We start from the raw sequence: 15,335 nt of genomic DNA on the forward strand, positions 1-15,335 counted from the left end.
TGCCGGCTGGTTCTCATACGTTCTTTCCTTCTGATTGAAGGTGGGTTGAGAGCATAGAGGGTAAATATCTGGTGATGCTATTTGCATACCAAGACTATGTAGTTTGGTGGTCTTCCACCAGGCCGCCGCTGCAGATTCTTGCGGCTTCTTGAAAGGTCTGGTAACCACACAAATTGAGCCGGAGCTTAGTGTGATAGTGGATGTCTTTTATCCAGAATATTTAAGGAGTAAGTGTTTAGTGAATGCTTGGTGATTATTTAGTTTAGTGAATGTTTAGTGGGTAAGTGTTTAACGACTGTTTAGGGTTTAGTGAAAGTTAGTATTTAGTGAATATTTAGTGTATAAGTATTCAGTAATGATGATGATAATAATAATAATAATAATAATAACAATAATAATAATAATAATAATAATAATAATAATAATAATAATAATAATAATAATAATAATAATAATAATATGTATTTAAGATTGTATGAATTAGAATGTAAATACTGTACTCTGACTACAATAAACCTCTGAATAGAAATATTTCGAACTATGTTTTACAGTGATGGTTAACTTACGTATAAAAAATAACATATTCTTATAATAATTAAACTAGGAGGGGAAAAAGTTGCCGTTGTACTTTGCCTCTACAGTATAGTGCTATGAGCTGGACCAAGATCTTTCAATATGGCCACCCGAGGTCACATGCTCAGGAGGGAGATTGCCACTGCATGTTATTGACTGACTCTATATAGTTGGGGGAGGAGTTTTCTGTTATTAACAGTTCTTTACAACTTGTAATTGTGAAGAGAACCCAGGTAATTAATTTTGAATATTTTGAAGTAGACTTCAAATACTGAGATTAGAGAATTTCATTTATTACTATCTAGATTCCACCACGGTGAAGAGTAAATGTGCTCATAAACGAATTTACCATACTCCTAGAAACGATTGATATGATTGTTACAAAGGTCTGTGTCTCTGGGGACCTTAGTCTATGGATGGAGAATTGAGAGAGCCATAAACAGTTGTTTTTTTATAAAATCAATAGGTTAACAATGTTGAATGTGGACCAAAGTCAACTAGACACACAGGGAGTGCACCATATCCTCATGCATAATCTTACATCTTTTATAATAACTGAACTGAAATACAATGTGGTAAAGAAAATAAATATTTCTCCACATACTTGCAGTAATGAAGTCTTCCAAAGAACAAATGTAAGTTATTAATATCATGGCAACCTTGATCTGTTGAGAGCAGACTGTGCAAATTGTCTTATGAATAATTATGTAGGGTGAATAAAAGTGAACACAATAATATGCGCCTCTTAGTAAGGATATGTCTAATCATTCTGGACAGGTCACCCTGGTTCAGTGGTGAGATTCTGAGACAGAAGAGGGAAAAAAGACATAGAGGACAAATGGCGAATGTTAGAATGAAGGTGCATGGAAAGAATATAGAACAGTTAGAAGTCACCACAATTATGTAATGGGGAAAAGAAAAACTGTATATCAGAAAATCGGAAATGCAGGAACTGTTATGAATAAATTATACAGGTTTCTGGGTAGCTTAACTGGGTATGTAAAGGATAAAAGTTCTCCAAAGGTTCCAGTGACCAACAACTAGCTGATAATTTTCTTGACTTTTCTAAGGAGGAAATTGAGAACATAATTGTTACTTTTGGTGCAATGCTGAATTGGATAAATACAACTCTAGGAACATATGATAGATTAACTCAGTTGAATAGTGTACATAAATAACGGTGATGTTATTAGGTAGAAAGCAAACTGCATATGCTGCGACGCCAATATATGAACTTTTTGGACAGAAAATGTTTCTTGTTTTATTGATATCAAGTGAATAGTATTTCTAAATGAAAGTTCGCTACATCTGAGGAAGCAGCTTTTGCAAAAATAGATTTGAAAGGTATATTTGACCATCAAAGTTTGAGGTCATACAGATCTGTTCCGAATTTACCTTTAATGTCCAAAATAACGAAAATGTCATTCCTGAGGAAGTAATCAGTCATCTGGATAAGGTAAATACTTGGCCCGATGGTCAGTCGCTTGTAGACAATTATAGTCTATAGAAACTCTTGTATGTTCTGTTGTCAATGATCCATTAGAAATGGTGGATGAAGGCAAACGTAGCATTCTGGTGTTGCTTGATCTCATCGCTGGGGTTTTTCATGCTTTTCATGAACTTCCTCTAAATTATTTACAGTCCACTGGTATTACTGAAGAAACTGCTTGTGTGGCAGATGTTGTGAAATATGAAAAAGAGTACCACAAGGAAAACTATTAGGTCCAGTTCTATTTTCTACCAGTATGATTGAGATGTCAAACATACTACAGAAACATGGGGTAAAGTTCAAGCCATTTGCAGATGACACCCAGTTTTATTTTTATAAAAAAACAATATTAAAGACTAATGAAAAATGAATTATTTTCTTACCAGTGTTAAGGAATGGATGACAATTAAGCAGCTGAAAATGTTTGAGTGGTATTGTTTGAGTTGCACTGTGTCCCTAATGTAGCTAAAACCATTTTTAAAATATTTGTAATTACTCAGCAAACTATCATGACTATACTCTGTTTTTTTTCATCTGTCCATCCGCCTGTGGTGTTTTTGTATGGTAACACTGCGTCCGGGCTTTCGATAGTTACGCTATGTGTAAGTTTTAGGTAAATAAAAGGATATCTGGATATACATTTGCAACTGAAAAGTGTTTTAATAATTTACTGTATGCGAATTACACCGTTAATATTCGAAAAAGGATATTATTATAATCGTTGAATGTAAGCTGAATGTAACTATCGAAAGCCCGGGACGCAGTGTTACCATACAAAAACACCACAGGCGGATGGACAGATGAAAAAAACAGAGTATAGGTGTCCACAATATTTGAACGGCTTCCTATGTCTAACACAGTCAAAGGGTGGAGTAACAAAAGAATAGCCTCAGATGCACTCCAAAACTATACAATTAGCTCTTACTTGATATCAGGACTGAAAACGTCGCGTTGCCTGGATCAGAAACACTTAATAATTAGAATTCCCCTTCTGACAACTAATATGGAGCACTCCATGAAAAGTAAACAGTGTTTCTGTGGGCTAGTCCTCGCCCTGGATAGGTGCGACGGGTCGCGCATGACCAGGGGAGTGTTCCAAAAAACATGTTTTTTTTCCTGTAAATCATCTTCTATCTCGAATCTGGTTGTGATCAACAGGCCAGCAATCCATACACTACAATCATGTCAGAACCTGCGTTCGCCTTACCTTTGTCCTTCCCCCTTTTCTGAGAATTGCTCGGGTCGAGTTCGACCCCCACGCACTTTTAACGTGTGGGGGATTGAAAGGCAAAGTTATTAAGTAGTGATTTCCTGTCTACACTGTTGATACTGGTATAGTTTTGTATTATTAGAAACTGTGGTTGGATGGTGTGTGTGCCATATGCATGCCATTGGTTGTGGCTGAGATGCCTTACATTGCCATTTGGTCCAATTTCCTTCAAATGCCAATTTCTCAGTTTTTGCATTTTTTTTTTTTTTTTTTTTTTTTTTTTTTTTTGCAGTTCTCATCAACAATGGCCAGCAGGCAGTATTCTCTGGGCATGGATGTCATCAAATTACTTCTAATGGAATTAGAAAGTGAGATTCATGATAATTTAGAGGTTGCTGACACCTCTATAGCAAACAACTCGAGTGTGAGATTACATCAGCTTATGTCAATAAACAATCGACACACTGTAGGAAGAGAGAGAAAGAGAGAGAGAGAGAATAACATTTCTGAGCTTTATCTTATGACAAAGCTTCCTAACTGCAATAATGGCTATACACCCTCATATATTATTAATTTAAAAAAAAAAAAAAGAGCAATAGGTTCACCATAGCAAATTCAATTTCTAGTTATGTTAGTGCAAGTAAGATAGTTCAGGTGGCAGATTTGGCAGTCGAAGTTGGTGTGGATTGTGGTCATTTTGTTTACATATCCGAAAGGTGAGTTGGCATATCTCTATATATTCTTGTTTTCTATAGAATTTGTGATGTGTTGGTATATTTTTATGCATAAATATCATATTCTATAATAGTTACAATGATTTTTATTGGAAATTTTCATGGTGAACCTATGAGGTAAAAAAATGACCTTTAGAATTTGCCCCTGATATAACAGTAAATTACATTTAGTGCAGATCTTTTTACATAATTCCGTTCTAGGATAATATGAATTTATTCTATAAAAAAAAAGTTAGCCACTTCCAATTTCATTTAGGTACCAAAACAATTTCATGAGATTTTGACAATTTTTTTAGCCAAAACAACTTACCCTTATTTTCTCTTTCAGATTTTGACCTCTATAGGTCTGACACCTTTTCTGACAGTCACCTATTGTAAATAGTAGTTTTAGGAAGGATTCCTTCAGTTTTTGTGTGTATATAGCTTATTTTATATTTTTTGTAAATATTTTCGTAAATGATTTTTTGTATATACTTTTTTAATATATTTGTAATAAATATTTAATTTGTAGATGGGTATGATTTATCTTTTCAGTAGTTTTTATCAATGCTTAAATTGATTTTAGAAAAAAAAATGTGAAGCATTCTAGAAAAAATAAAATTTGCACAAATTTTTCTGGGTGCTCGGGTTGAGGTCGACCCACATGCACCTTTAATGAGGTACCAATAAAACAAAACCTTTCCACAGTTAACACAAGGACATGTGCATGTTGGAGCAAAATGAAAAGATTGTCAAAGGCTGGTATCCTAACAAGCATTAAAGGGAAGAACTTTTTAGGACAGTTTAGCTACTAGATGATATTATCTACAGATTTTGACAGTCACAGTTTTTACTTCGTGTAGAAAGTCATAACACTCATAGTGGCCATGCTGTAGAACGTTGGTAAGCTGCCTGATGTGATACATTTACTATATATTTGTACAAACTATAATATGATTGTGGAGATCTTATTCCTCTTCAACTATAAATGTCACACCCCTTGATTGATTAACATTACAAGGCTTCTGATTTCCCATTCATGTAAGGTCCGAGTTCTTCTGGTGTTTGTGAGTTTTTCACTTCATTGATCATTTGCACCCATGAAAAGGCCTATATATCATTAGAAGAATTAAAGTAATATATGAAATATTAACTTGACTGGCAAGTGTTTCTACACAAGGGATTACTTCATCAACAGGAACGACAAAAGTTCTCAAACGGTAGGAGGTAATGGTCGAAAGTGGCTCTTGGGGTCGAGTTTGAGCACTTGAGTTAGTGGAATGAGTGATCATGCTTGGTCTTTCTTATTTACCTGCTTGGTATTAGTGTGTCATTGCTTTTTAATGACACTGAAAAAGAAACCCACAAAATCACTGTGTATAATGTGTTTATTTATGAGTATTTACACTTTATTTTACTCCACACTCGAGCACTCGAGTGTGGAGTAAAATAAAGTGTAAATACTCATTAAAAAAACACGTTATACACAGTGATTTTGTGGGTTTCTTTTTCAATCTTCAAAAGAAAACTGAAATTAGTTTTTGTTTGGTTCATTTGATGACATTTAATGCACTATTTTGTTATAACTGTTAAGTGCTTCAAGACGTTTCTGGAACCTTTTTTAACAATCATATAAATGTAGCAAAAGGTAAATCAGACATTATAACCTTAATTAACATCTTGGAATGTCTTATGTAAAATATCAGTTTTCTGAGTTCATTATTCGGAAACATTTTCCTTCAAGAACTTTGATGTAGAGTAAGTAAAGAGATGATCACACGATGGCATCACTATTTTCTCTAACATATATGCATTGCCGTAACACATTTCATCAGAAGAATTTCCAAAGCGCTTCTCTGCTCATTATTTCAGGGAAGGCCATTGTTCCAGGCTCTGGTAAAAGTTAAAAAGCAATGGTGATGAAAGTGAGCCCCATCAGGAGAGAGTTACGTACTATGTATTGTTCACCTTCAGCCGGAGATGAGGCCGGTCAAGTTCTTTGAGCCCCACCATCAGTGAGTGAGTCCTCAAAGAAGATCTTTTAAACCATCAAATTTATTTACAACTTTAAGATCTGATATGTCAAAAATACACATTTATCTGAGATTTTGCATAAACTATGAAACTGCATTTATACACCGTGAATGATGATTCCCTCGTTATGAAGGTCGTGCATCAGCCGAATATTGGCGTTCGAGGGTCAAGTAAAAATGTCATTGAAAGCTACTTGTGATAAAACAAAAATTTATGAAATAACTTACAAATTTGGCTGCATTCACTTTTGATGTGAAGTCAGCTATTCTTCCTGGTCAATTTGACTTCTCTTCTACAAATGCAAAACATAATATACAGAAGAATTCCTATTTTTGAGTCACGTTTTTCAGACTTGTCACTTATTTTAGTTTTGTAATACCACATTTGCTATAGTAAACGTGGACGCAGTTCCGTCATCACGAAAGCAACAGTCATTTCTTTGCACTTAAACCACTGCCAGATATTTTTTGAAGAGACCAGACCTATTAATTAAAAATATTTGTACGCATAAGTACAATCTTAGTGATAAAGAAACGATTGTGTCAGTTCAATGAGATCACCTCCTCTCTTCGTTACACAAAATACATCTAGGCAACAAATCATATAACGTGTAGCAAGTAGAAAAATAGGGTGATTAGCGCATTCACGTTATTGCCCACGGTCAAGTTAAATCAGAACTAAATACAAAATTAATTATTGTTTCTACGGTTTCCTTTTGAAATGACGCGGAGAAGAATTTTACTCTTATTTCTGGCATCAACTGGTATTCAGCACAAAGCTCAAATTGAACGGCTCCCAGTAGTGGACATAGATCTCAAACGAATACCCTCATGGTATCCCAAGGTGTTTTTCCAAAGGGCGCTCAACTCGTCCATTTTCTGTTCTCAACTTAGTTTCTTGAGACATCTTTTCCCTATTTTACTCTTCATTCTACTGGTTTTTTTTTTCACTTTTGTTGTTCATTTTTCTGCTTGTATTTTCATCAACAATCCGTCATTCAGTGGATCAAAATTTAATGTAGATATCGTCACCTTAGACCAATCTTCCACCAATATCAGTTTTCTTTCACTTTTCAAAACACATTAATTGTGACTTGAAATGAAATATTAAGAAAAGTTTGCTTTGGGTCAAGTGGTTCAGGAAAAAATTAGTAGACGTGTTTTAGCCATAGTCGTGATTGTATGAATGCAGTCAGTGTTTCAGCATAATATCTGACAGCTTAAAATAACCGGCAATAGCTTTCTACTTACGTCTCATCTCCTTTGTCATCTGCGTTGTAAAGACGCGACGACGTGACCTCTGGGAAGAAAGCTCTTGGGATGAACCCAAGAAAATCCAGACAGTATATTTGGTGGCCGGTGACAGCCCAGACAGAATGACGTCGTTGAGGCAGTCGCTGGCTGACGTAGCAATCAATCCTCTGACACTAGTTGCTGTCAATCAAAAAAGAAGATGCGCATCTTAATGCGTGCGTCCTTTACCTATTGTGTTTGAGTTATCTTAAAATAAGTTACCGATATAATTTCAGTCATTAGAATGAAGAAACCCCGATAATAAGAATCACGAATTATTGAGTCAGACTGCTCAAACTGAATGAACCTTCAGTGCGAAAGATCTCATTCATATATAAAGCAGAAGGGTAATGAGAAAAATGGGTTCGAACCTTTACATGCATTTCAGTCTCGAAATACGAAATTTGAATGCATTAATAATTGTTTTTATTTTATTTAGCAGCGCTGAAAAACATAAGGTTAAGGACTCTGCTGTTGAACCACGCCTAGTCCAATGAAGCAATGGAAAACTTTCCAGATGATCATCATAATCCGAATCTTTTTGTTTTTCAAACTTTCAATAGTTGCGAACGTTCTCATCAGGAAATCAAAATTAATGTATTCTGCAGGTAGCGATTTCGAAACTGAGTGCGCCATGAGAAGACGAAATGCTAGAAAAGAAGAAAGCAATGAAGGACTCACTTTCGCAGCTGCTGACCTTCTCGTGCTGCCCTTTGCAGTACTCTACAACTACCTCTTTCATTGAAGATCCCCAGCTCTCACATGGAGTGGTCCATCTGATCAGAACAGTTCCGTCCTTTCTGCATGAAGAAGGAAATGGATTCTTTAGTTGTGGAGAGGACACTCCGTGCCTTAGTACGCACTTGTTCTTACAGGATTTTTTTCTGTGATTAATTTCGCTTCTTAACTTGATATAACAAATTTCAAATTTATCTAAATTCAGTCTACATTCTAAATGTTATTCCATTTTTATTTTCTTGTCTAGGAATCGTGAGACGAGTGTAACACACACACACACTTACTTAAATTATATATATATATATATATATATATATCTATATATATATATAGATATATATATATATATATATATATATAAGCCACGAACGAAAGATAAACAACGGAGTAACTAGAAGATCTTTCGACTCAACGTCCTTTACTTAACTGACAAACTGATATACATGAGAAACGGAGAGTACAAGGAAGGGTCGTATAAGTGACAGATAGGGATTATAAGGAGATTAGTACCTAGAATCCAGTACACCTGGAGAATGAGTAACCTTTCCAAACAAGCATAAACATGGGTACAATTTAAGAACAAAAAGATTAAGTCCATGTTTATGCTTGTTTGGAAAGGTTACTCATTCTCCAGGTGTGTTGGATTCTAGGTACTACTGATCTCCTTATAATCCTTATCTGTCACTTATACGACCCTTCCTTGTACTCTCCGTTTCTCATGTATATCAGACGTTGAGTCGAAAGATCTTGCAGCTACTCCGTTGTTTGTCTTTCCTTCGTGGCTTAGTATCTTTATTTATGTATTTATCATGTTCAAAACGCACACACACACACACACACACATATATATATATATATATATATATATATATATATATATATATATATATATATATATATATTCGCTTATTTAATGAAGTCATGTGCATCTACTGTGATTTTTTAAGCATATATATATATATATATATATATATATATATATATATATATATATATATATGTGTGTGTGTGTGTGTGTGTGTGTGTGTGTGTGTGTGGTTGTTCTCCCGCTATTTTATAGGGATGACGGAAGATCCAGAACCCTTAAAACCGGTTGTTGCTACTCATAATACTCCGTCATATAATTTAGCGAAATTCTTAGCACCTATTTTAAATATTGTAACGGACGCTATTTATTCTCTAAAAAATTTATTTGAATTAGTATGCAGTCTTGAATACTGAATCATTATTGACCAACATACCTCTTCATGAAACCACTGACATAGCAGTGAATAAAATGCATAAGGACGGGAACTCTTCTACAGATCTGCCAAAGAATAGATTCAAGGCACTTTTAGAGACATGTAATGATAAGTACTTCATGTTTAATGATGAGTTGTATCTACAAGTAGATGAGGTAGCAATGGGTAGCATCATTTCATGTATTTTTGCTCATTTGTTTTTGGTTTTTCACGAGGGAAAGTGGTCGGAGGATCTCCCGTCACATTGTAAACCTTTGCTGTATAAGCGATTTGTTGATAATACTATTTTAAGTTTTGAAAATACATACCAGCTTATAGTTTTCTTCATTACCTATAAAACTGACATTAGATAGAGAGGTGAATAATAAGTTGCCATTGCTAGATATTTTCATTGATAAATCTGAGAGTTCTTTCTCGGTTTACAGGAAACAAACTTTTTCAGGAATGTCTTAATCTACAGGGCTTATAATTGATGCCACAGTTTCACTTTGTTCCATGAGGAGGTGGAATTCTTGGTCAAAGTTTTTGCCAATAAAGGTTAATCACCCAATTTGGTTTTTAAACATATTAGGCTATTTCTGAAAAATGTGTACAGTCCTCCTCAAGTGCCAGTTGTTACGGTTCCTAAGCTAGTTTTTTTACTGCAAATTGCTTTACATGGTAAATCAGTTAAGCGACATGAGGGAATTGTAATATTGTTTTGATAGATTTTATCCACAGACTGCTTTTAAATTCCTTTTTAGTAATGTCTTTACAATAAAAGTCTACTATCTTTCGAAAATAAACTGCCTAATTTATTGCGTTCTGGTATTGATTACTATTTTAATACGTGGCCCGTTGAAAAGTGATAGATGCAATCAGGCAAGACTAGGTATAAGAGGTTTTAAGATTGTAGATTCTGGTTAAACTATTGACCGCAACCTGGTTTCTGTGATCGCCCTAAAGTATCTGGTTTTCTGATGGTTTTTAAAATCGCAGTTTACCGCTGGTGAGTGGTCAGTTAGGGGGTTCACAGTAGGTAGGGATGTGGTACTGAATGACACCTGTAATGGGATGTGATCATAGCCTGTTGCAAGATCGTAGTGAATATTGCAGGACATGATAGAGTCATGAAGTTGTAAAGATGTGATGCAATGGTCCAGACAAGAGGTTGTAATTGAGCCCGCTCTATTTTGTACATATGAGTAGGTGGAGGGAGGGAGGAGCGTTACATCGCTAATTTGGAGAGCATGATTTTGACAGAAGCAAGTAAGTTCATTATAAAATTGTTGTGTGGGGTGAGAATTAAGGTCCCCGATTATACAAATAAGATCAGCAGGAGAATCGTGAATAATACTGTGTAACTCACCTAGAATCATGCAGTATTGATCAACATTATTGTTATTTTCCCAGGGCATATAAACATTAATTATTAGGATTTTAGAGTTCTCTACTGTCACTTGCACCCCCAGCAATCTGCCATCGTGTCTAACGATTTGTGCCACAGGAAAGAAAGGCCTCCTTTTGAGCGACCGGCTATGATTTGATCTGTAACTTGCATCGATGAAGTCGAGAAGGCTCTGAAGTCTTCATGTATTGAATCATAAATGGCAAGGTCATGTGGCCAGAGGAGTGTTTCTTGTAATGCAATGATGCCTTTGAAGTTTTTGCAGAACATGTTTAGGAGAGGAATGTTCTGCTTAAAGCCAAAAATATTCCAAGAGATTATATCTAATGCATCCATGGCTACTCACAAAGATGGGAGATGAAAGTACTGATCATTTGGGTGGATGGGGGGTTAGCCAGGGGGTGTGAGCAGTCACTTGCCGTGGGAGGTTGGCTGCCACTTGCAGTGGAAGTGACCCTGCTTGGGGTGTCAGAAAGTTCCCCTTGGGGAGGGAGGTTGGTCCCAGATTAGGTTATATCTTGAGACTTATATCATGTCGAAATTCTCACCTTTAAGAACATCAAGGTGTTGAGATGAGCAGGTAATCCCGTGACCCACTTTATGTTTACTTTTGCATGGGAGATTAGGAGGTCAGAGCCCGTAAGAAACCCGACTCTCTCCACTATGGCGTCTAGCGTCACTGATGAATGCAGATTGTGAATTGCTATGTGATATCTCTCCTCAGATTTCGGGCGAGGTGAAACACGAATGTTAGGCTCTAGTCCAGACGCCAAACAAGAGGTTTGTCTCTTTTTTCTTCTTGTTTGTGTCTGCCAGCCGCCAGACCCCTCATGATCAATCTCATCCACATCCACGATGGGGGCTTGTGGGGGAGAGATAGGCCCGGGAGATTCATGAGGGCTGGTGAACGTCACTGAAAGTCTATCTTCCACCAGAGGCACTGGGGAGGGGGAGGAGGTTGGGAGTCCAACGGTCCCCTCAGAACGGTCTATAGGTGATGGGGGTACTTTAACCAAGGGAGAGAGGCCAGTTGACACTTAGGTAGACGAGGAAATAGTGGATGCCGCATTCAAAGAAGTCTGGTTGCTTACTATTTTGGTGATGTCCATTTTGAGGAGGTGCAGGAGTCGACAGTGGAGGATCTGGTTTAGAGTGGCACTGCTCTGAAGAGTGCCCAGATTTGCTACAATGCTCACACAGGCTTATGTAGCTGATTATTTTGGCACTGCATCATCTGAGAGTTGGCAAGAGGGGAAGTGACAAGGGGAATTTTCTTGTTTAGGAAACTTTATAGTGGGTGGTGGGTGTCCCAGGCATCCACCTACTTACAGCACTCCACGATCGTCCTTGGATTTTTGTCCACAAAGTAAGTGGCAACTTCAGGAGGGCCATATGACAAGGAATCTTCTAACTGGAAAAGTTCAAGGATCTCGTCTGCAGGAACAGCGTTGGATACCCTGGTTTACCTCTGGAGAGCGGGCATCATCTTTGCCACCCATTCCGACAATGTTTGCCGGACTCCTTCGGCATGCTCTTCTACTTTTGTCTCCACCTGTCAGGGGTGATTTTGAAGGCTTTTACACGGGTGGAAAGTGATAGCTCCTTGGATTTTTGTCCACAAAGTAAGTGGCAACTTCAGGAGATAGGCCCGGGAGATTCATGAGGGCTGGTGAACGTCACTGAAAGTCTATCTTCCACCAGAGGCACTGGGGAGGGGGAGGAGGTTGGGAGTCCAACGGTCCCCTCAGAACGGTCTATAGGTAATGGGGGTACTTTAACCAAGGGAGAGAGGCCAGTTGACACTTAGGTAGACGAGGAAATAGTGGATGCCGCATTCAAAGAAGTCTGGTTGCTTACTATTTTGGTGATGTCCATTTTGAGGAGGTGCAGGAGTCGACAGTGGAGGATCTGGTTTAGAGTGGCACTGCTCTGAAGAGTGCCCAGATTTGCTACAATGCTCACACAGGCTTATGTAGCTGATTATTTTGGCACTGCATCATCTGAGAGTTGGCAAGAGGGGAAGTGACAAGGGGAATTTTCTTGTTTAGGAAACTTTATAGTGGGTGGTGGGTGTCCCAGGCATCCACCTACTTACAGCACTCCACGATCGTCCTTGGATTTTTGTCCACAAAGTAAGTGGCAACTTCAGGAGGGCCATATGACAAGGAATCTTCTAACTGGAAAAGTTCAAAGATCTCATCTGCAGGAACAGCATTGGATACCCTGGTTTACCTCTGGAGAGCGGGCATCATCTTTGCCACCCATTCCGACAATGTTTGCCGGACTCCTTCAGCATGCTCCTCTATTTTTGTCTCCACCTGTCAGGGGTGATTTTGAAGGCTTTTACATGGGTGAGATCCCCTTGCTCATGAGCGGGGAGGGCTTGGAAGGTGATAGCTCCTTTGCCTTCAAGGTGTTTCCCCAAGATGGGGGCTACTTTGGCGGGAGGAGGCTGGAAGTTCTCCAGGACCTTTTCAATGTGATTACACAAGGCCTCCAGCTCGGACTTGTTCCACAGTTGGATGGGGTTGCCCATGCTACCGAGGGTGGAGTGTGATGACCTGGTCATAGAGGGCTGTATGCCAGTGTTGGCCCTTTCTGCTGCTTTCTCTCTCTGTCTTTCTCCTTTTCTATTCTTTCTTTTTCCTTTTCTTCTCTACCCTTCTCCCTTTCTATTCTTTCCTTCTCCCTTTCTACTCATGCATCTTCTTCTCTTATCTCCTGGAATTCTCTTTCCTTCTCCCTTTCTACTCTTGCCTTTTCCCTCTCTTTGGCTACCCAAGTAGTTAACTCGTGGTCCTTCAGGGCCATGGCTCCCCCTGCTTCAGTAAAAGCCTTCATTTCCTCTAATGCGCGGTTGTGCGCCATTTTGGAGGAATGGGTTTGTGAGTGCACTAACGGGAAATTCCTAAGGGGTAACACAGGCACTAAGCCCTGGGAATGGCATCCCTAAAGGACGGAATAACAACAATTAAATTTCACTAAGGTGGAATGAAACAAATTCTCTCCAAGTGAAAAGGCAGAATTACTCAACGCTAATGCATGCTGAAAGTCACATATTACAATGATTTGGAGTGGGATACAGAAACGGAAATTGATTGTCACGAAGAAGGCATTCACTCCCTTTCGAGCGTGAAGGCCTTGGCTAATAAGTATCTCACCTTGACTAGACAGTCCTCTTTCTCTAACTGAGGTTTTACAGCAGCGACATGGCTAAATACAATGGCCTACCTAACTTATAGGTGGAGATGCTAAGTGTACTCACTTACTGAATTAATAATGTAGTCTAGACTAAATGAGAACTAATGGTCGTCTGTGATGACAGGCTACTCTATCCCTAGTTAAGGCTACTTTGAAAATTCTACTTGCAAGTACCCTAATGCCCTGGTACTAAATTAATTAGCCTAACCTACTTATGCAATTAATAAAAAAGGACGCAATCATTCCAGAATGTGGTAGCAGTAATGGAGGTTTATTGACCTGAAGGGTTAAAATATGTAAGGTGAGGTAATAATGCCTGATGGGGATGAGTGATTAGAAGTGTACCAGGATGGAAATTTGATGAGGTAATTATGACATTTAAGTGAGGGTTAGTAGTACAAGTTCTAGGGGTTAGAGGATAAATCTACTGGCAGAGATCAGGCCAGCTACCTTCTCTGGGTTGGTGCCAGGATCACTCTGCACTTGAATGGGACACTGTGCCTAGGGCACAGGTGCCAAGGAGAGCATGAAGCTCATTGGTTAATGGGTGAATTTGCATATCTCCTTCTTCTTCTTCTTCTTATTCCTCCAGGGCCTGGCTACACCAGTCCTAGGAGGTGACAGAGGCACCAACTCTGGGGAAAGGCCAGAAACGCCGTTAGGAGCAGAGGTAGTGGTAGCCCTGGGGACTACAGGTGAACACCTTACTTCGGCAGCCACAGCAACCATTGTAGAGGTAGAAACTACTGCATGGGAGGCCCTCACTCCAGCTGCTGCGACAGCCGTCGTAAGGGTAAGACTCCAGGCTGATTCCTGGTCAGGCAGTTCCTGGTCGTCCAGTGAAGGTGTAATGAAGCGGTCTGCCAGAGGTTCATCCTCAGCCAACAGAGGTGATGGTGAAGAATTGTGGACTGGAGATGGGCAATGGGCTGTGTTAAGCTCCATGCGGTTTGGAGGAGCTTCCAAAGGAGTATCCTTGATGCGGTTTGGGCGACAGCGCTAGCCCGGGGCCAGGCGCAGAGGTTAAGGTTTGTAGTGGCTCTACGTCCAGGCTGGACAGAGCATGGCACTGCTCAGTGCTCCCAAGTGGCACTGGCAGGGAGTTGAGGTCGGATGGACCTGGGACAGGTCCCAGAGGTACCAAACCTCTTGGTGTGCCCATGGTGATGGGAGATAGGGGTTCCTGTCTCTTGTGGAACGCTGAGCCTTTTGCAATGACAGTGTCCGCTGCTCTTAGCTTCCTAGGACACCCAGGCCAATTAGTGGAGTGCCCTATTACGTTGCAGGTTATGCAGCGGAACTGGGAATGGTCAATTTCCCTCCTTGGTGAAGGGGGAAACTGTTGGTGGCCATACTTCCAGGAGGAAGTAGGTCTTTGATGGTTGTGGGGTAGGACCCCTAGGTTTTTGGAAATGAGGGGACTTGAAGTCTTGCCCTAGAGGAGGTCCTAACCTCTT

General features: G+C 39.0%; 2 protein-coding genes across 2 annotated transcripts in view; one reads left to right on the plus strand and one right to left on the minus strand.

Annotated features, from left to right (window-relative positions):
- Nucleotides 1–13,246, minus strand: part of LOC135211020 (uncharacterized) — a 24,576-nt gene extending 11,330 nt beyond the window's left edge. The window contains exons 1-3 of the mRNA XM_064244090.1: nt 12,996–13,246; nt 7,993–8,111; nt 7,270–7,452 (exon numbers count right to left, since the gene is read on the minus strand). Coding sequence (XP_064100160.1) covers nt 7,270–7,452; nt 7,993–8,111; nt 12,996–13,246 — 553 coding nt within the window. The remainder of the gene's footprint in view (nt 1–7,269; nt 7,453–7,992; nt 8,112–12,995) is intronic.
- LOC135208633 (cytokine receptor-like) overlaps nt 1–15,335 on the plus strand; it is a 278,711-nt gene that overhangs the window by 254,714 nt on the left and 8,662 nt on the right. The gene's annotated exons all lie outside the window — the stretch shown is intronic.

Source organism: Macrobrachium nipponense, chromosome 11, assembly GCF_015104395.2.
Source record: "Macrobrachium nipponense isolate FS-2020 chromosome 11, ASM1510439v2, whole genome shotgun sequence".
Lineage (NCBI taxonomy): Eukaryota > Metazoa > Arthropoda > Malacostraca > Decapoda > Palaemonidae > Macrobrachium > Macrobrachium nipponense.